Genomic DNA, 21,392 nt, shown 5'->3' with positions numbered 1-21,392 from the left:
TACATATATAACAAAATCTCGCTATAACAGTTATAGAATTTCCGGACAAATACTGTCATTATAGAGAGGTTTAATTGTATTACTACTACATATAAATTATAAATGTAATGGTCTATCATAGTTAAAAGAATTATTTCTGGGTCTAAATTATAATTTGAAAGGTGTTTCTTTACTTCACATCATCAGGATTCAGGTACAAATCCAACATCCATCCCCTCTGGCACGTGTTGGTAGATGCTTCCAATTTAGTCCCACCTAACACGCATCTTGCGGGCCTCTTCAGGTTAGGCCCGGCCCAGCTTGCCGCCTCACCCCTATTTTGTCCGTCTCATAGCGACATCGAACGGACCATCACATGTATCCGTCTGGCCTTCCTTACCAATTTTGGTACTTGAGTGTTTATTTTGTCCTCCTCCTAATGACAATATTGTACTAATTGGATCGTTTGAATGGACTTATCTAAATCAGCTTATAAATTAAAAAAATAAGTTGGATAAAAAAAGCAGTTTATAAATTGAAAATATTTAAGTCAAAAGAAAAAGTTGGGATAGCCCAATTTATATTTTTGGCTTATAAACTGTTTTCAGCGTATAAATTGATTTAGATAAGCTAAGTCAAAGGAGTTTAATTATTTTTTAAACTTATTTTAAGCACAAAATGACTTATAAGCTGACCAGTCAAATTTCAGCAACTTATAAACCAATCCAAACGGGCTTTTTGTCCGAATCCTCTGAAGTTGAAAGCGTATCCTTTATGTCACTCGCTCATGAAACATGAGTTTTTATGCTCAAAAAGTGATGCGGTATTAAAATTAACAAGTCAAAAAGGCAAAAACGTGCTGGTCCAATGGAATGGACAGGAAGGCGGGCCCCATCTGTTAGTCCAGTCAACTACAAAACGCAGACATGTGTGCACGGGTTGGCCGTCAAATGAACTGGTCTTTAATTTTGCCTTTAACTAGTGAACTTATGCTTATTGGGCGTAAATTTTTTAATGGAGCGGATCATAATTTGTGGGATATTATTATGTAAAAATGAAATTGATGCCCCGCGAAAAAGGTTTATTTATTTTGAGGAGTAAAATTAAAGACCAGTACAAAAATTGGGATAAAAGTGCATGCATAGAACAAAAGACGACAACAGTAATCACGGCCCGGCCCATCATGGATGCCTCACTTCCCCTTCCTTGCTGTCAGGTATGACTATGTACTGTACAACAACAATACCACACAGCTTATTCTAAGAATCTCCGCTCTTTCTCATTTTAATATTCTTCTTCTCACCAAAAAAGAAAAACTGTCAACATAACCTCTCTTCTCTCTCTCCCCTTAGGGTTTCTGGCATAGTATATAGTATATACATAGAGATTCATTCACCAAACTCGGGAAGCTGTCGTTTGCATTTACTTGAAAAATGGCCTTCTCTTCTCTTCTCAAACCTAGCGCCTCCCTTGTTCGACCTTCCCATCGCTCTCAGGTAAACCACTCAACACTGAATATATGCTATTATTTAGATCTAAATCCCTTCCTTATTATGCTGTTTCATTTTCGTCAACTTTGTCAATATTACTTATATATGTCTCCACTTTCTCTCTTCTATTCTGTTTGTTGCTCCTTTGCGTCCCTCATAAGCTTTTAACGGTGTTCCATTACTGACTTCCAAATAACATCAGAAAGATCCAAACTTCAAATATTTGATTCGATCTGAATTAAAATAAAAATACTCTCTTTGTCCGGACTTTTCGCTTCACGAACATTTTAAGATAGTTCAGAAAAATTGCAACTTATAGTACCTCTCATGTAGTTTTCAAACATATACCAATTTGTTTGACACTTTCCATTTTTTTGAGAGTTAAACGAGTTGTTTTTTGATCATAATTTTTTCATATATTTTAAATATGTTAAATTATCAATTATGCTGACTTATAGTACTTTTTACGTAGTTTCCAATTATATATTTATTTCAAACAATTTAAAGATTCTATGTTCAAACACACGGTCAACATTAAGAAGTTTGACTCTCGAAAAGCAAAAAGTGTCAAACAAATTGGGATAGAGGGAGTAAGTTAATCTAATCCAATTTAGCTTTAGAGTTTAGTATCGACTCTCGAAGAGCGAAAAATGTCACATAAATTGGGATGGAGGGAGTAGAACTTTACGCTTTTGATGATAAATCCATACTAAAGCTGCTTTTGAATTGTTTACATTGAGATTGGTACTATCCTTTTGTTTTTCATCAAGTTTATCGATTAATGGAAGTTGTTGACTTTTATGAATGTGTTCAGGCATCATGTGCTGGCCTTCATCACAATGCTAACTCTGTCAAATTTCAATCGTCCGTCTTCGGAGATGCTGTCTCAGTCGTGCAATCTTCATCCTTACAGTTGAGTGAAAACTGTTCTCTTAATTGTGTTTTACTATCCTCGGCTCTCCTGATTTGGCTGCTATAGCGAAATGTCGCTGTTATTTACAAAGAACATATAATATATGATATAACATGAAAGATCGGTCCCACAGAAAATATGGTTGTTATAGTGAAATGGTGTTACAGAGGATGGCTATTATAGAGAGGTTTATCTGTCCTTTAGAAAGGAAAAGAAAAAACACAAATAAATATAATGCAAACATTTTTTTTAGCTGATATAAAAAGCTGAACCTGCAGAAAATCTGGTGCCTGCAGCATTCAACCCATTAGAGCAACTGCTACTGAGTTGCCTCCAACAGTTCCAAGTAAGGCTTCTTACACTTCTACCTTAAACCTTATGATTTGATGATCAAACCTATTGCTGATATGCTCAAATTTGTTTGACATTTGCTCAGAGTCTCGGAGCGGTGGGAAGACAAGGGTTGGTATAAATGGTATGTTGCTTTGTTTTGATTGCTCTGGATTATGTGTTTCTCAAGGTTCTGAAGTTAAGAACACTTCTGATGTCTCTCAATTTTCTGTTCCTTGTAGAAGTTTATCAGTTTCTTGTGTTTTCATATACAGTTTTTTGCTGAATATTATGGTAAATGCATGTCTAAGATGTTCAATCCTTGCAGGTTTTGGAAGGATTGGGAGATTGGTATTACGAATTGCAACATTCAGGGATGATATTGAAGTGGTCGCAGTTAATGACCCATTTATTGATGCAAAGTACATGGTAAAAATATATCCCATGAAATTATGGTGTTTGTTTTTACATTAAATTGGGATTGGTAGAGTTAGCTCCTCCGGTATATAAGCTCTGTATAAAGAAATAATGCATTGCTAGGAAATTCGGCTGACGTTTTGACGTCTAACTTAAGGGTTGCTAAGTGAATGGGCTTTCCTGATATATATAGCGATACATTTAAAAAGCAGAGTCATTAAATAAATAGTAGACACTGTCTCCAAACATTAACTGGAAAAAATGGCAAACATAGCATAAGATAGCCCTATCCTTATTTTTCTTTTTTTGTTATTGTATTTATGAATAACAATCAGCCATCCTACCTTGGTAGGAGTAAGGTCTGCGTACACTCTACCCTCCCCAGACCCCACGTTGTGGGATTTCACTGGGTTGTTGTTGTTGTATTTATGAATCACTTCCTCCTCTTGTGGTCTATTTGATGCTTTCATCTTCTGATGGAGCCAACGCCTTTCCTTCCTGCTGAATATCTCTGTTCTCTATCGTTCTTTATGTACTTATGCGAGTAGATTTCTAGCCCTCTGGGGTATATCTGACAAGGAAGTTATAGCCTAGTAATGAAGAATCTCTAAATATAATTTATCACCAAGGGAGAAACGTTGAAAAGGTCCACTGTTAGGCTCCTGTGCAGGGGTTTTAAGGGATGGAGTTTATCATATCAACAGAAAAAAATCTGGGTTAAAGCTGTAACACTGCTCATTCGTTTTAGGCTTACATGCTGAAGTATGACTCCACTCACGGGGTCTACCGTGGATCCATCAGCGTCCTGGATGACTCTACTTTGGAAATCAATGGGAAGCAGATTAAAGTCAGCAGCAAAAGGTATGATAGTTAAGTTACAAAGTCTAAAAACAATTAAATAAATCAAGTTAGTTTATTGCTATCACTCATGCAAACTTCTCTTGACGCAGGGATCCCGCAGATATTCCATGGGGTGATTTAGGTGCAGATTATGTTGTTGAATCTTCTGGTGTCTTCACAACTGTTGATAAGGCCTCAGCACATAAGAAGGTTGAGAAAATACTATTGCTGGCCTTAAGCGCTATTTCCTTGCCCACCTCCTTATTCATGCAGCTTTTCGTGTTGATACTTTTAGCTTTATTGTGCAGGGTGGTGCAAAGAAGGTCATAATCTCAGCTCCATCAGCTGATGCGCCTATGTTTGTAGTAGGAGTGAACGAGAAAACTTACAAACCCACCATGGATGTTGTTTCTAATGCTAGCTGCACTACCAATTGTCTTGCTCCCCTTGCGAAGGTTTGGCTTAAGAAATGGCTTAATTGAAAACAACCACACATGATTTGCTTGTTGTCCACTTTTGAGGGTCTTTCCCTTGCTGTTGCTTGTGCAGGTGGTTCATGAAGAGTTTGGCATTGTTGAGGGATTAATGACAACTGTGCATGCAACAACAGGTATGTCTCTTCTTGCTGAACACTGGTGTAGACCATTTCTACCTTCTCTTTTGTTTGTTTTCGTTCTCCCTATGTTGAATTTAAATTGATGATGTGTTCAGCTACCCAAAAGACTGTTGATGGGCCATCAATGAAGGATTGGCGAGGAGGCCGTGGTGCAGGACAGAACATCATCCCTAGTTCAACTGGTGCTGCTAAGGTATTACATAAGTTGTTGATAGATTATTTTGTTTTCCTGCTTCCCTTTTTGTTCTTTTCATTATTTTGGAGGGGGTGGGGGGTGGGGGGTGTTGGAGAGGGCAAAGTTCGCGGTTGTGACGGAAGACTAATATTCCTATTTGAATTATAGGCAGTAGGAAAAGTTCTGCCGGAGTTGAATGGGAAGCTCACTGGAATGGCATTCCGTGTCCCTACACCTAATGTCTCTGTTGTGGACTTGACTTGTCGGCTAGATAAAGACGCTTCTTATGACGATGTGAAAGCAGTGATGAAGTATGCCTTCTATATGCTCTACACATCTGGATCTTGTAGGCTTCTCTGCCTAATTTAGTGCTTTCTTTGCTCTAGGTATGCATCAGAGGGCCCGCTTAAAGGCATTTTGGGTTACACAGACGAGGATGTTGTCTCAAATGATTTTGTTGGCGATTCCAGGTAAATTTTTGCATTCTTCTCTTTTAATCTGACACAGTAATCTTAGGGAATAGGGGTCATTTGCCAGCATGCCTTTGAGGTTTTCGCACTCTGCAGTCTTTTTCTTATATATGTTTCTGTAAAATTATCCATGATCTGCCACAACAGCTTTGGTCTAGCGGTAAGCGTACAATGCTTGATATATGAATTAGGCGCATGTCACGAGTTCCAACCCTGTCATAGTCAAAATCCGGGTATTTATCTAAGTAAGGATGCAAGAGGCGGGCCCATTATTGACCGAGTTTCAAACCATGCGCAAGCTAGCCCTCGTTAATTTCTCGAATTAAAAAATTATCTGTGATCTTAATGTTGAGAATATAATTAAGTAAATAAACCGTACACTCTCTAACCACTTAGGCTTTTGATGTAGGTTCTCTCGTTGGTAGACAGCTTGTATACGGGGTCTTTTTACCCCAATTGTTAATAAAATTATTACCTTATCCCAAAAAAAAAATTAAAAAAAAAAATTGAGATATTCCTCCATGTCTGGAGAGTGGAGACTGTAAGTGGAGTTGGATGACAGTTTGTTCTCTCTTTTTAATTTTGTGGAAGTGGAAGATTTCTCGCATGCATGCAAGCAGAATGTTTGTTGTCTTGAAAAAGTTGGGAGCTTACTTAGTATCTAAATTGAGTTGCCAGAAAGTACCTAAACTCGGCTGCCCGCCCTATCATCCTGCATCTCAACCAACTTTTTTCTCATCTTCAAATTCAAATCTTTATTTTGGCTTTACATATGGAAGAGGACAAAAGGTTGATATGCCGTCCTCTTCTCAGCTACATAACTAGAGGAGGATATGATGATATGGGTGCTTGAACAAGCTCATCTGAATAGAGGAGGCAGTAATATCTGAGCTTCTGGTGCTCTCGTATAAGACACTTTGACCTCAAGTGTAAGAGTATTCTGGAGTAGCTAAAATCTCAACTTTCGCTGAATAAACAACACATTTTTAATATGATGCCAGAATGATTTAGTAACAATAGAAAATCCCCCCTAAAAGTACAACTATCCAAAGAAAAAAGAAGGGTGGTACTATAAACTAAGTACACGACTATTAGAGGACAGTGCCGTGTAGGATATAAGTGGACAGAACTGCAAATGTTTTCAACTGTGAATGATATACTACTAACTGCTGATTTGAAGCTATGCCGAATTACTAATTAATTGATCTATATGTAGGTCGAGCATATTTGATGCAAAAGCTGGTATAGGCCTGAGCAAATCATTCATGAAGCTTGTCTCCTGGTATGATAACGAGTGGGGTTACAGGTATGACCTTTTATCTCTGTAGCCAACCATCCCCAACCCCCAGCAAGAAAAAAAAGCAGTGATAATAAAAAGTTGAAACTTGAAATATTTTCCATAGTCCTATAGCACAAACAGCTGACAAGGTTGTACTGGATTTTAAACCTTTGCAGCAACCGAGTGTTGGACCTCATTGAGCACATGGCATTGGTAGCAGCCACCAATTGAAATACAAGATCGGAGCTACTGCAGAATTTGGCGCAAGCAACAATTTGTGTTTGAAAAAGTTGTGGAGCTCTAATGCTCCGTTTTGTTTATGGAGTGAGTTTCAACACTGTCATATTTGAGCACAAATTGAGTTTAAAATAATGAATAGTTGGACATGTATGATTCTATACACTTTTTCATAAGGATGTGATTTTATACACTTGCCGCTATGGAGAGGTGGAAATTTTTGTTTCCTTAAAAGGAGAGCTTAATATTTGCATCACGCGTTGGAGTAGTCTTGTTCTCACAAAGAATTAAACTGTTGACCATGTGACAGTAGCAGTAGCATTTTCATTAGATAAGGAAGAGTAGAGATGTATACACAACATGTGTGCCTGCCGATAGGGCTCGTAGTTGAGGGCCCTTGCAACAAAACAGCCAATCTTGGCCATTTTTTGCCGATCACCATTGAGACTTCTCCGTGCGGCCCTAAAATGTCTCTGTATATCCAACTCCAAAACAGAATAGAGAAGAAATAGCTTATTCTGCTAAGCGCTAACTAAGCACACCTGTTAACTTGACAATTGCTGCCGGCTTCAATTGTGGGGGCATGCAACAGACTGATTCTCTTATCTATCATGTTCTAGAAGTTTGTCACAGTGAAGGCTTAAGACGTCAAAAGATAATTAGTTTTAAAATCAGTGCTTCTGATTTGTACTCTTTTATTAGATGCACTTGGAATTGAAAAAATCTCCAGGTTTTAAGTGCTTCTGATTAAGCAATTGGAATAGAAAAGACAAAAAAACAAAGATTAGTGCATATTTTTGTTTCACTTTTATTTTTTAAAAATGTATAATGGATAATGATGCACAATAAAGCCAAAATAATAAAAGAAATAAGAGGAAGGATGAGAGATTCATGCAGTGACTAATATAAGTATTTGTGGAATGAACGGTGTTTATCATGATAAGGTATTGAGGAGCAGTTGCTTTTTTGCCAATTAGTAAAAGTTTGTGAGCTTGAATCATGTATTCCGTGTTTCTTATCTGATGCTGACGCGGGCACAACAGATAAAGATACTAGCAGAAATTAAGGAGTACGACTTTTATAATTATTGAAGAAGAAAAGAATCTTATTTTAATTAGACCTAAAACGTGATTACCACAAGTGGAAGTCTCTTTTTGGTCAATCTCTATATTTTTTAAATTGAAAAGGCAGTATAATATTGGGAAGTCGGCAACAAAGAGATTTGTAATCATTCCACGTGCAAAAAAGTGGGAGGAAGGTAAACAGAGAGCGACGTTTCAGTAATGGAGTAGGAGGGAATAATACGTAATGTGTTAGCATGAGAAGGTGCGGCCTTGGGGAGTTTGTTCTTACCTCTTTGCTTCATGTGGCTCTCCATTGTTGGCTACTTAGTTGTTTTAAATTTTTAAGAAATGGTATGTGATGGTTCCTTTGTCTTGTCGCGGTGCAATTCTCACACGCATCCCCACAATCCCACTTCCCCATTTCATATTCCAATCTGCCAGTGAAATTCTAGGAGTGTAGTTTCCAATATACCTGTGAAATTCTAGGAGTGTAGTTATGTTACTAAGAGTAAATTTCATCACTATGTCGAAAGCAGTTCTAGAAATATCAAAGAAAAAACTAGGAATAAGAATCACACGAAAATGGGGTTTGGGGGTGGGGGTTGGGGTTGAAAAAGTTAACATCTGATTTTACAATATGTTTGTGATTTGCAGTAATAATAAATAAATTAAAATGTCAAACTATCTCAAAAGTTGGACTTTAATTTATTTGCCACAATATGGTTTCTCACATGAACAAAAATATATTTTGCCGACAAAAGTGAATAAAACCAACAACATCATTTATTATGTGCAGTAACTAACTTAATTCATCATCTTTGCATGTTTAGAAGATATTGAATTAAACTGTTCTATCATTATTGTAGGATTAATATTTATTTTCATCCTTTAAACAAATTTGCATTTATTTTATCGTCAATTCTATTTTTCAATAGTTTATTATATATTTTTACTTAGGTACCCTAAAAGTATTATTTTAAAAGGAATGTCAATAGAGGGTAACATGAAAATATTGGAATTCAATAGAGGATGACACGAAAATATTGAAATTCAATAGAGGGTGACACGAAATAGTTTATTATATTTGTATAAATTTTTAGTTAGGTACACCATAAGTAGTTTTTATAAGGGACATTCAACAGAGGATAACACTAAAATATTAAAATTCAATAGAGGGTAACACGAAATATAAATTTTTACTTAGGTAAGGGAAATTCAATAGAGGATTAACACGAAAATATTGGAATTCAAACGTAGAGAAGTTCTTTATCAAATCAAATACGTAAACTAAAAAGTAAATTACTAAATGGAAACACGGTTGGATAGAGATGTTATTTCCTCTTAGATTAAGCAATGATACCACTGTATATATAAACAAGCATGGCTCCTATATAAACATTTAATGATACCATTAGAACCAGAGGAATTATCAGTACGTAACCTACTGCTCCACTAAACATGGAGATGAGTCGCAGTAGTAATGTCAGTGGTGGTGGCGTTGGCAGCAATGACGGCCCTCTGTTCGACAGTTTTAGGACGGAACTGCTGTCTCCGGCTGCTCAGGCTGCAGTGGATCATGAGTCTTCCTCATCTTCATGGAGGCTTAAAGTTAGCGAATTCCGTCTTCCTGAACGCCGCTCCTCCGATCATCACTCCTTCAGTGTCCGTCGTCTACTTCCCACTCCCAGTATGTATATGTTTTGTTATGGAAATGTTTTCCAATTTTTATGGTTAAAATGTCATGGAAAATGACTTATCTAATGAAACTAGGGAAAACAATATCTATATCCACCAAACGCCCCCAAAAAGAAAACTTGTTGAAAACACTAGAAGATAATCAAACGTTATAAATGCGTGAGGAATCTTTATTAGTAGAGTAGTATATTCTTATGAGCTAGCTAGTCCAGGGAAAACTTACATGATGATCCGACAATTAGCCGTTCATTCTTTTCCTTTATCCACCTTCCAGCACTTGTTTATTTGTCTATGCCATATAGACCTAGGTGAATCTAGGATTTTGAGAGGATGAGTTCACCTTAGAATATTTTTTTTAAAAAAATAATAAGACGCAAAAGTGCATTTAGTTGGGTTCAATCCCATAACCTTAAGGGATTAAAGGTAGCACTTAACCAGTGCTCCATTCAGTCTAGTTTGACCATGTGTTCCTTCAGTTAATATTAGATATATTTTAAGGATTATATACATAATATACCGAGTTTAGTCGGGTGACCATGTGTTCACGTGACCCATTTTTAATACATGGATTCACCCCTGCATATAGAGTATATTTTAGTTGTTATGGCTGGGAAGAAGAGTATGATGGCCATTTTATGTATGTACATATATCTTCCTTCAATCGTACAAGACAAGCACGTGGGTAAACTTTTTGAATTGCTGAAAGAATTGATTAGCACCAAGGAGGATCGACTATAAATCTAAATACCCCACAAAGGAATTTTTTTTTGCAGGAAATGGATCATGTATCAGGGTTGTATTGCTTTGTTGATATTATAACCTTTCAGTACTATATATGTTCAAATTAAGGCGATTGTTCTCATATTTGCAAAACATTACTCTGCTTATGCATCCCATTTGCAGGCTAAACTACAGTGTCTAGGCTGTCATGAGTTCTGGTGTGCTTTTCATTTTGAAGTTTCTGTCACTGATCATTACGTTAAATTTGAAGATGAACTTTGTCATGAAGTCATTTCTTATTTTCAGTTCAATTAATATCACTGTAAATTCAACTAAGACTTGTTATGCATGATGAGGGAAGTATAGATGTTAGGCCGTGCTCTTATATCTATGGCAATTAGGTTTACATATCATCTTTGTTGGACTGGAATTCGGCTGGGAAGGTGCAGTATATATTATGGTGAAGTAAGATAAAATGTGCTGTAAACAATTGACAGTGAGACACTGCCTTTTGGGGATGGCCATTTTAGTACTAGATTATGAAGACTGATGAGTGAAAGGGACAAGGGTGCAAGTGGCTACCAGAGCTTGCAGCAGTATCTGATGAGTACTAATAGGCTTAGATACAACTTTTTCACACCTGATTAGTTGGTCTGAAAAGCTTCCTAGTTTTCCATTTCTATTTACAAAATCAACATGACATTGTTTACTATAAGAATTTGAGAATTAGGATAAAAATAGTGGCCGTCTTCTGGTCCTAATTATGTAGCCACCGTCTAACAAGGACCATTTTGGAAGCTTCCTCCCATTCAATTCTTTTTCGGGGTAAATCCTTAACCCTTTCCCTCTAAGACTACAAAATGTTCTTGTGAATAATGGCCTATACCAATCCTCCCATCCATAATTTACTATATATGTCATGTTTATGATATATATTAACTCAAATATGACACCTGCAGTAAGTGATTTAGAAGATCAAATTCATTTTTCACTTCGTAATTCCAGTCTCAATTTTGAGTTTTCCTTCTCTTGCATGAATTTACATCATTCTAAATTCGTCTATAGGGAAACAGGGTAAAATTGCTGCATACTACAAAAAGCAAGAAAGGCTGGTTGAAGGGTTCAATGAGATGGACACCATAAATGAATCTGGTTATTTACCTGGAAGTCTAACTGAGGTTTGTTTCTTTCTCCTTAAACGATTAGAAGATTCATCAGTTTGTAGCATCAACTACAAGGTCACGTAATTTGGAAGCCGTTGTTTCTTAATTCACCCTTCTCTTCTTCAACAAAAAAACCTTTTCCATATAATCTTTAGAGCATATTAGCACATTCTTCAAAATAGTTGGTTTCTGATATCTTGATAATTATTGCAATTCATGAAAAAGTATATGATTTTTGTATCCACATACCGTGTTTGGCAGGACGAAATGAAGCAACTTGCTAGGAGTGAAAGGATGGCTATTCATTTATCAAACATGGCTAATGTGGTTCTTTTCTTAGCAAAAATCTACGCTTCTGTTCAGAGTAGATCTTTGGCTGTAATCGCATCAACGTTGGACTCCCTCCTGGACCTCTTGTCAGGGTTCATTCTGTGGTTCACTTCTAATGCCATGAAAAATCCAAACCAGTATCGCTATCCTATTGGGAAAAAGAGGATGCAGCCAGTGGTGAGTCATTAAAATCCAGTATCTCTGGCATTTGTTCTGTTTCGTGTATTTGCAAGGTTGTTTTTACCTGATTTAAAAGGAAAGCCCCGGAACTTCAGTCTATTTCTCTTTCACTCAGAAAAAGAATTTAAAGACGCAAAACATCTTCTCTGTCTGAGAACTTCCCTTATGAGGGGAGTTGTTTGGAGGGAAGACTCTCAGGCCTCAGGCCTCTTTTTTCCCTGCTATTTTTGCCGACAATAGATGAAATCTGATTGTTAAACAACTTTGTAAAGAACATATTATATCTCCTCTCTTGTAAACCGAAAAGCTCTCCATCCGTGACATGTATTATAAGAGGATCCTGCATATTCTTTTCAACAGTTTGCCCAAGAAGCAGCAACTTAAAGAATACCAAACAAATCATATCATATTGGTTGGTTAATCGACCATTCAAAGTAAATGACCTTAATGTTCAATTCATGGATCACGGTTTACCTTGTTCCTGTAGAACCCTTTTTGCATCATGCTAGTACATTTTACTCATTGGTTGCAATTTGTTCAGGGTATTATTGTTTTTGCATCTGTAATGGCCACACTAGGATTACAAATACTATTCGAGTCTGGCAAAGAACTCATAAATAAGGTATGTGAATTGCTTCACTTCAACTATGCTGAGAATTTTGCAGAGCAGCAGGTACCTATGGTTGTGTTGGTAGAGTTTTGAATTTCTGAACTCTTTTACTCAAGACAATACTTCATGGTGAAGACTTTTCTCTTACCTGAAAATTTAATTTGTTTTTTTGACTGCAATATGATGTTTATGTCTTGTCAATAAAGTGTGAGTATACCAACTTCAGAAGTCATACTTGTAGTCATCTTTCTTTTGTCTACTAAGAAATAGTAGACTGAATACTTATCACTAAGAAATCGAAATTACTAATTATAGCTGACTGGATGAGCGACTTCTTATCGATTTTATACTTCTGCAATCGTTTTCGGTGCTTCTAGAGTTAAAATTGTCCTCTCACCATGACAAATAGTATATGATATACGAATGGTAGACGTTTTAACCAAAAAAAAGCAATTTATAGGAAACGAAAGGGCGAAAAGGGTGTTGAGTTACTACTTAATTGAAGTCGCAGTCAAAACAGTCAGGCCAAAGATGTTTACAAAAGATAAATTAGGCAACTGTATCTGGTTTTGGTATTTCTATGGGTGTTGCATTAGTACTACTATTACAATTTCACTAGCAACTGCATAACACTTACTTTTTAACCTAATTTTTTGTTTGGATGGGTCTATGCTTACGATCAGTCTCGCCCTGAAATGGACCTTGAGAAGGAAAAATGGATGATTGGGATTATGGTCTCTGTCACTGTGATCAAGTTTCTGCTTATGGTCTACTGTCGAAGGTTCAAAAATGAAATTGTAAGAGCTTATGCCCAAGACCATTTCTTTGATGTTATCACCAACTCAGTTGGATTAGTGACCGCTGTTTTAGCAGTCCGATTCTACTGGTGGATTGATCCTATGGGTGCTATAATTGTGAGTTCACAATCACAAAAACTTTCATCTAGTAAAGTTGTGAGATAATTGTAAGAGTCTAATATATTTTGTATTTCCAGATAGCTGTGTACACAATTAGCACATGGGCGAAGACAGTGGCTGAAAATGTCTGGTCACTCATTGGAAGAACAGCTCCGCCAGACTTCCTTACGAAATTAACATATCTTATATGGAATCATCATGAAGAGATCAAGCTCATTGACACGGTCAGAGCATATACCTTTGGCGCACATTACTTTGCGGAGGTTGATATAGTGTTGCCAGAGGACATGCATTTGCACCAGGCACATAATATTGGTGAAACACTGCAAGAAAAATTGGAACAACTCCCTGAAGTTGAGCGTGCTTTCGTCCATATAGACTTTGAGTGCACTCACAGACCAGAACACAAAATCACAGTGTAATGACATATTGGTTGCATCAACTACGAATAACACCCTTACTCAAAATAATATTCATGTTGTCTTCTTAGAGTTTTTTGATAATTTTTTTTTTTTTTTGGGTAAATGTTGTCTTCTTAGAGTTGAATCTATGAATTATTCGGATCTCAGGGATTACAGCTTATGAGATGGAACATTAGCATCCCAAATACCTTGTAGCAATGAAAGTTTTCCTTGATTACCATTTGAGATATCATAAAAGGTATGAGATTAGTTAAATGTAAAGGGGAAGGAAGATATACAAAATTGGAGTTGTTTAAACTATAACAAGGCTAGGAGTCGTGATCTCACTTGATGATTCAATTCTTATTATGATTTAGAATGTTTCTTGTGAATATATTCGTCTACTAGAAAATGTCTAATTTGAACCATTCCTTTCGCTTATGCTACTAAGTATAGTTCTATGAGGGCATTAAGTATGAGTTGAACATATGATTCATTTCATAGTAACTTAGTCAAGTAGAAAAGCCGACCTGAGAGCAACGGCAAGCCGGGAATCAGCTGAGACTTACGATTCGAAAACCAGGTCAGATACTACTAGATGTCTAACTCTCAACTAGGATAGAAGTGCAAGACCTCTCTCAATTATCTTGACTAACACAATTACTGCTAGATCTAAATTTCTCCTCTCGGTTAAGGCAAAGGTTTATATTGATAGCATTATGAAGGGCTAAATAAAATTTCAAGTTAAATCTTCTCACCCTTTAGAACACTGTTCTGTTCACATGCTCTTCCTATCTCATTTCCTTCATTGGTTTCTCAAATTTCAAGTTGAACATTCAGAAAATCGAAGGTTCACTTCAACACTTGCTTTTTCACGACAATACTTGCCTTAGTTTCGCCCACACACCGCACTTATCACTTCAAAATAGAGAAATTATGTGCTCAGAAGTGAGAACCCTCTTCCAACGTACGCATAACAGGTTTAGAGTTCAAGATCACAACAACTAAAAAAAATTAATAAAACAAAATTTACCACAAAAGTGTCATTAGGCACCAAGGACTCCAGTTCATACCTCTTCCTAAACTTTGGCTACTTAAAAACTAAATTGTTAACACTTTACCTTTTATATACTATTTCAATTTTCAACAAAACATTTACAGATAGGTATATATAAGTAAATAAATAGATAAATGCGACTTAATGTGTACTGATTTCACTAATGCAGAACCTTAGCCTTAACCCAGATGAAGAAATAATCTGCTTAAAGTTACTTCGTATGTGCACGATTCATGATTTCTGTTGTTTCAGCTTTCAGAAATGCAAGTTATGGGGTTCAACTTTAGTTTGATCAGAGAGATCCTTGGCCTTAGTCCAGATGAAAGAAAGAATCTGCTTAAGCTTCTTTGTTTGATAAGGTAACAATTTTATTAATGAAGTGTGCAATAAAAATGCCTGTATACACAAGAGGTAAACCAAAAAGTAGAAAACCTAGAAAACGGAATGTTTTTCTACAAATGACACCCAATCTTCTATACAAAGAGGAATATCATGGGTGCACCAAAAGGAATGAGGGACAAAAGGCTACTCCTCAACTTTACAAAACTCACACCTTTAAAAGCTCTCCTGTTTCTTTCTCTTAACACAGCCCACAGTGCAAGCGGTGCCACCCGACCTCTTACACATAAAACAACAAAGGATTTCCCACCACAACCTCAAAGCCATCGGACCAACAAAGGATTTCCCTCCACAACCTCAAAGCCATCGGACAATGAATGAGAAGATCAATAATTTCACCCAACCTCTTACACAGAAAATACCAACTAACATAAGTAATTCCCCTCTTTCGCTAGTTCTCAGCTGTCAAGATCGCCCCCCTCTAGTTGCTAGCCAAGTGAAAAAACATGCCTTCCTCAGAATTGAGAATCTGCTTAAGTTTCTCTCTTTATCGTATGTCACGTGATTCTTGATTTCTGCTGTGTCTAATTGCACCAGACTTTAAATGCTAAATTTGCATATTTCGGATTACAATCAAGTAAGAAAATGAGAGGAACTCATAAAAACTACTTCCTCCATCCCAATTTAAGTGTCTTAGTTTGACTAGGCACGGAGTTTAAGAAATAAAGAGAGACTTTTGAATCTTGTGGTCCTAAATTAAAGATGTATTTAATGTACTAAAATCTCCTTTGAATCTTATAGTTATAAATTTGCCATGCATGATGTTTGAATTGTCAACTTACTAAATATTGAAAGAGACACTCTTTTTGGGACGGACCAAAAAGGAAAGTAAGACACTTAAAATTGAGAAAGAGGGAGTACATTTTATGGAAGGAAAGATGGAAAAATAAACATCTTTCTGATGACCTGTGATGGTGAAAGATACAATTTGCTTTAGCCCTGGCAGTCCCAAAAAACTGAAAGGAGCACAATAATAAGGAACAAGGAATTTTGACATGCCATTTCACTTTTTCCTTAATGAGATGTTCAGCAGGAATTTTAACAACTTTCACAGTTAAATTCTCCTAGCAAGATGCTGATGTCTTATTCAGGGGTGAGGGTGGGGGTGGGGCGGCACTGTCTAATATCTTCCCTTCAGGATTACATTAAGAAACAAACTGGAGTCAAACGTCAATTTAAACCATACAAACGGGGAAGATCTTGCCAGACATCGAAAAGCAAGATACAAGTAGCTCATATTGATATTCTTTTCATTTACACTCTGAAATCAGACCTGGAAAGAACTCACCTGCATTAGCTTTGATTCTACTGTTTGATGAGAGCACTGAACTTTTGGAAAAAGCATTCACTGTGGGTTTCAGATGTAAGAATAAAAAGTCCAGATATCCAACATGTATCTTGTATGCAATATATATCTTTAGAATGGACTCAGATTCCAATCCACTATATTAGAACTTTGATACATGAAAATAGTATCTCCTGCACATCTTCACGCACCAGCAAAAGTGAAACCAAATCTCTAAGATGGACTAGCTAGGCCATTTTACACATAGGAAATAACTACATTGCTTTTCCAGCAACAAGAGGTTTAGGAGGGGACAGCGACCTGATTTCAGGTGCAGATGTTGGAAAAAGTATGTTGAGTTTATGCATTAAAATATCAGCCCTTGATGGAATCTCATTTAAAAGAAATTGCTGAACAATTGGTTTCTTAAACCAATCCAGGACGGCATCTCCTGGAGCCCTCAAAACAACCTTACTAACCTCGAAGGGCGATTCCACCGAGCTTAACATCTGTGCGACCACAATTTTCAAAGTTGGCCCGGTAACCAATTTGATCCGCCTCGGGACAACACCATAATACAACATCCGTTTCCTAAACCTATGAAGAGTATGTACCACTGCAACAAGAGCTGCTCCGACTGACAAGTTTCTAACATCAAGGGACCAGGCAATATGTTGATCAAACACTATAGCCTTGGGGAAAAGCTTGTTTTCATAGGCAACTTTCCATACACAACGAGCACGATTTATTTGTCCCATGAGAACAAGATAGTTAAGGAGAACATTAACAAAATACCTTGAAGCTCCTTCTTCCAGCTCATAATCAATGCCTTGGAAGAATTCCCTCACAAAAGACAAAACTGGTTGTTTCCTCTGCTCTGGCCCAGTAAAGAGCCCACACATGAAAGTGTGAGCCTTGTGTCTTGTAGCACTCAAGATTGACATTAAATGCCTCTCATTGTTCTCATCTTGGCATCTTACTAAATGGGCTAGAATTGAAGTGTAAAGAATGAGGTCAACTTTGGCAGCAGAGTTCACATATGTTTCAAGGAGAGGCTTGGCTGACTCATACAACCCGTTCTTCATGCATGATTCAAAAAGCTGCCGGATAATGAAATTATTTGTCCTGATGCCTGATGAACCCATGAACTGTAGCCATCTTAAAGCAAGATCAACAGAACCGTCTTTAATGTAAACCATCAAAACATCACTAGCATTCACATCAACCGAATATCCCATAGCCTTCATTTCTAGTAAAATCTTTGCAGAAACGTCCAAAAGCTTCTTTTTGGCAAGAAGGGTTAGCAAGGCTGTATAAGTACTCAATCCAGGTCTCAGACCTGCATTTGTCATCGAGTTATAAAGCTTCATCGCAGCATCTACATTACCAGAAGCAGAATGCATCTCCAGGAGAGAAGAATAGGTGGACGGAGTGGGCAAAAATCCTGCCTTTTCCATATCTGAAAAGACAGACATTGCAACATCAAGCTTCCCTGATTTTGCATGGGACTCAACAATCATGGTATACAGCCCATAGTTAGGTCTAAACCCTGATGTCTTCATTTCATCCCACAGCCTTAGAGCAGTCTCTAATTTTCCAGCCTTCACAAAAGACTCAATCAAGGATACAAACATAGTGGCAGATGGCCTCAGCCCAAAGCCCTGCATTTCAGTATATACCTTAAGTGATGTGTCCAACCTCCCAGCTTTACCCATCGAATCAACGAGCGAGGCAAAGATCCCAAAACCTGGTCTGAAGTTATTCACTTTCATCTGTTGGAAGAGCTTGAATGCAGCATCAAGGCGTCCTGACTTTGCAAGGCTCGGAATCATTAACTCATAACTCGATGCATCTAACGAGCATCCCGCTTTTTCCATATTCTCATATATCTCAAACGCCTTATATGGCAAACCGTTGTTTAGGAACACAGTGATAAGGGAATTATAGGTCCCGGTATCAACTACACAACCCGATTCTTGAATTTTCTTAAAACAACAAAATGCTACCTCAAATTTCTCTGCCTTGGCCAGGTATTGAATGACTCGATTATACGCATTAAAGAGAGATGCTGCCCCGTTTTCGCCTGAATCAAGAACCATGTCATCAAAAACGGATTGAATTCCATCAAAATCTCTAGTTTGGTTCAATTTATCAAACAATGTAATATAACATTCATCATTAGGGTTATACCAAGGTTGTCGCTTGGCCCAGCGGAATAAACTTAAGGAAGCATCACTGTCTTGCATAACTTTCAATGCTTGCATAATATGAGTCATATTAGGTATGAAATGAAGCTTATCCAATTGTGTCTCCATATCAGGACCCCATCTCCACCTCTTGACAATCTCAACAAGCTTTGCTACTGCAGAAGCATTTAAAATAGGCTTTTTAAATCCACCCACCATTACATGGTCATCAAGACCCGGCTCAACGGACCTTATTCCTTTACCAGAGTAAATTATACTCCCTGATTCATCCACATATTCTACGTCTTCAGTCCATTCCTTTCCAGAACAATAATATCTTCTACAAAAGTCAATCTTCCCGTGATAATTCCGAACCAAGTTCGGGGTATATTTCAGGTTTCTATAAAAGACAAGGTTACAAAACATCATGGTGCCACAATTTATTTAGCCATAAATCTTGTGAAACTTGAAAGAAAAGAGTTTTTGAACTTGTCTTCAAAAATAGTTTTCAATTTTTCAAGCTTCCAAAATGTATGGCCAAATGGAGCTTACACTGAATGAAATGTTTCTACTAGTCTGTTGATGACGAAAAAGTTGGAGTTATTGGGTTCTTCTTCTTCCCAGTTACACAGAGACGAGCTTTCTTAAACCCTAGACCAATAACGGGTCGGGCGGGCATCTTAGGAAATTTACGGGTCATTTGCACTTTTGTCCCTGTTTTGTACCAGTATTTAATTGCTGTCCCTCATAACATATAATAACTTTTTCACGGGACATAAATTTATATTAATGACCAAATTCATTGCACTGGCCAAGACTTATCTTTAGTACCATTGTTTACCCCCAAAAATGAATAACAATTAAATTTATAAATGGTTAATAGGATATGTGATAATATAAGATAATAGCAAGTAAATATTAGTATATTGATAAATAATGGTAAAGGAAACTTAGGAAGTCAAATTTGTAAGTTCTGAGAATTGGTCCGGTTTGGAAGTTGCTTTCTTTAACCGAGCCAAAGTACTTGAGAAGATTTCACTGCCACTTTTCTGATTACAAATGTATAGAATAATGAAAAGCTAACCTAAAAAAGAAAAGGGTAGACCTCTATTTATAGCTAACATATATGGGCCTTAGTACAATGGATAAGGCTAAAATAAGAAAAAGCCATTCTAGAAAAAAACCCTAAAATGGATAAGGTTGCGTCCGTACGGTCTAACACCCGTACTATTGTCAGCTCAAATGGCGGAACGGCCAACTGACGCGTGGCTTGTTCTATAACGGACTCTCTGAACCTACGTTGAGTGTGCTCTCTTCAGGCTCGGGTTTTCTGTACACATCAAAATACTCACGGTTTTGACACAGAGTTGAATGTGCTCATGACCCGTCGGTTTTCATTCCTATCGATTGTTACGACCCTACTCTCCATCGATCTTATATCGGACGGCTTTGAACTTTACTTCGGTTCTTACCGAGTACAAGTTGCATCGGTTTTTACCGTATACAACCATGCTTCATAAAATGATTCTGCCAACGCTAATCAAAGTAACACATGTATATTGAAAATTAGAATTCCTTCCCTCATTCTTCTTTTGACATTCTTTCACTTGACTTCTAATGACGTGCCTCTTTAGCCATTTGACTGAATGCACGATTAAGGATCAATTCTATTGAATGCACGATTAAGGGATCAATTCTATTGTCCTTGCAGCATGATTACATTGAAAGAACGACGTCTAATTGTTTACGTTAGGAGTAGTTTGTACTGTGCTTTTGCCTATATCGTGTTCAAAGAAAATCTCCGAAGCTAACTTTGTCGACTCTCTTTACGGACAAATTAATATCTTCATTGGTGAACAACAACAAATAAATCATTTCTAGTCCTTGAAGGGCAATTGTCCCATAGTAAATGATGCGATGATTCAAATTTTGCATATAATTTCGCCATTTGATAAAAAGATTTCAAATATGATCTTTCCGTCAATCTAACAATTCAAAAAGCAACCAACTTTCGAAATTGATAATGTATATTTTTTTTGATATAGCAAAATTTTACTTATGACAATAACATTTCATGAGACATATAAGATAACAAGGCAATAGGAAAGGCCTAATTTATTCTTAAAATTTTCAAGCATCGATAAATAATTATTCTTTTAAAAAATAAAATAAAAAAAAGAAATATATTTTTAATCCTTACGAAAATTTAAGAATAAACTATTAGCAAAACAACTCAAATTCTTGTCCAAACAACTCAATTCTCAAAACGTTAGGGGTAGCTTTTGTCATTTTTCGTACGTTTATTGACCAAACAACTCAAACTTAATAAGTGCGTAACCTCACTCCGCCAAACATGCCATTTATGAGTGAGTTATTCACACAAATGGCCCTATTTTGGGGTGGTCTTTTAACTTTTGTCATGCATCACTTTGGGCGCGACATAATTAAATTTCGATCGGCATAGTTAGTGTTTAGTTGCAGCACATGTATCATAACATCCACATCTTATATTGGAATGGTAAAACTTTCAACATTCAGCATAATCTAAAAAATGACATAAGTTTAGACTTCGCTTGACATAGTTAACGTTTAACTTTAATATAATGTATCATCTTATCCACACAAATTATACTGAAAAA

General features: G+C 36.9%; 3 protein-coding genes across 3 annotated transcripts; 2 read left to right on the top strand and 1 right to left on the bottom strand.

The window, feature by feature from the left end:
• Nucleotides 1–1,228: 1,228 nt before the first annotated feature.
• On the top strand, nt 1,229–6,980 carry LOC132627418 (glyceraldehyde-3-phosphate dehydrogenase GAPCP2, chloroplastic-like). Its single transcript, XM_060342764.1, has 14 exons — nt 1,229–1,475; nt 2,284–2,381; nt 2,661–2,728; nt 2,819–2,857; nt 3,041–3,141; nt 3,878–3,990; nt 4,080–4,179; nt 4,278–4,424; nt 4,519–4,579; nt 4,681–4,778; nt 4,929–5,071; nt 5,147–5,230; nt 6,447–6,536; nt 6,686–6,980. Exons 1-14 carry the CDS (start codon nt 1,413–1,415, stop codon nt 6,738–6,740), a joined length of 1,260 nt encoding a protein of 419 aa, XP_060198747.1. The 5' UTR covers nt 1,229–1,412; the 3' UTR covers nt 6,741–6,980.
• Nucleotides 6,981–9,149: 2,169 nt separating this feature from the next.
• On the top strand, nt 9,150–14,076 carry LOC132627427 (metal tolerance protein 9-like). Its single transcript, XM_060342773.1, has 6 exons — nt 9,150–9,497; nt 11,291–11,403; nt 11,650–11,895; nt 12,440–12,520; nt 13,192–13,422; nt 13,503–14,076. The coding sequence occupies exons 1-6, from the start codon at nt 9,269–9,271 to the stop codon at nt 13,845–13,847; spliced, it is 1,245 nt and encodes a 414-aa protein (XP_060198756.1). The 5' UTR covers nt 9,150–9,268; the 3' UTR covers nt 13,848–14,076.
• Nucleotides 14,077–16,256: 2,180 nt separating this feature from the next.
• Nucleotides 16,257–19,464, bottom strand: LOC132627409 (pentatricopeptide repeat-containing protein At1g79490, mitochondrial). Its single transcript, XM_060342753.1, has one exon. The coding sequence runs from the start codon at nt 19,180–19,182 to the stop codon at nt 16,843–16,845; it is 2,340 nt and encodes a 779-aa protein (XP_060198736.1). The 5' UTR covers nt 19,183–19,464; the 3' UTR covers nt 16,257–16,842.
• Between the last annotated feature and the right edge of the window lie 1,928 nt (nt 19,465–21,392).

The sequence above is a fragment of the Lycium barbarum genome, chromosome 1 (genome assembly GCF_019175385.1).
Source record: "Lycium barbarum isolate Lr01 chromosome 1, ASM1917538v2, whole genome shotgun sequence".
NCBI lineage: Eukaryota > Viridiplantae > Streptophyta > Magnoliopsida > Solanales > Solanaceae > Lycium > Lycium barbarum.
Note: the sequence above shows the minus strand (reverse complement) of the source record. Positions and strands in the feature narration are given on the sequence as shown.

Coding starts and splice junctions, on each gene's coding strand:
- LOC132627418 (XM_060342764.1), top strand. CDS start 1,413: ATGGCCTTCTCTTCTCTTCTCAAACCTAGCGCCTCCCTTGTTCGACCT. Junction 2,858..3,040: donor GACAAGGGTTGGTATAAATG/GTATGTTGCTTT, acceptor CAATCCTTGCAG/GTTTTGGAAGGATTGGGAGA. Junction 5,231..6,446: donor GATTTTGTTGGCGATTCCAG/GTAAATTTTTGC, acceptor ATCTATATGTAG/GTCGAGCATATTTGATGCAA.
- LOC132627409 (XM_060342753.1), bottom strand. CDS start 19,182: ATGATGTTTTGTAACCTTGTCTTTTATAGAAACCTGAAATATACCCCG.
- LOC132627427 (XM_060342773.1), top strand. CDS start 9,269: ATGGAGATGAGTCGCAGTAGTAATGTCAGTGGTGGTGGCGTTGGCAGC. Junction 9,498..11,290: donor TCGTCTACTTCCCACTCCCA/GTATGTATATGT, acceptor ATTCGTCTATAG/GGAAACAGGGTAAAATTGCT. Junction 12,521..13,191: donor GCAAAGAACTCATAAATAAG/GTATGTGAATTG, acceptor GCTTACGATCAG/TCTCGCCCTGAAATGGACCT.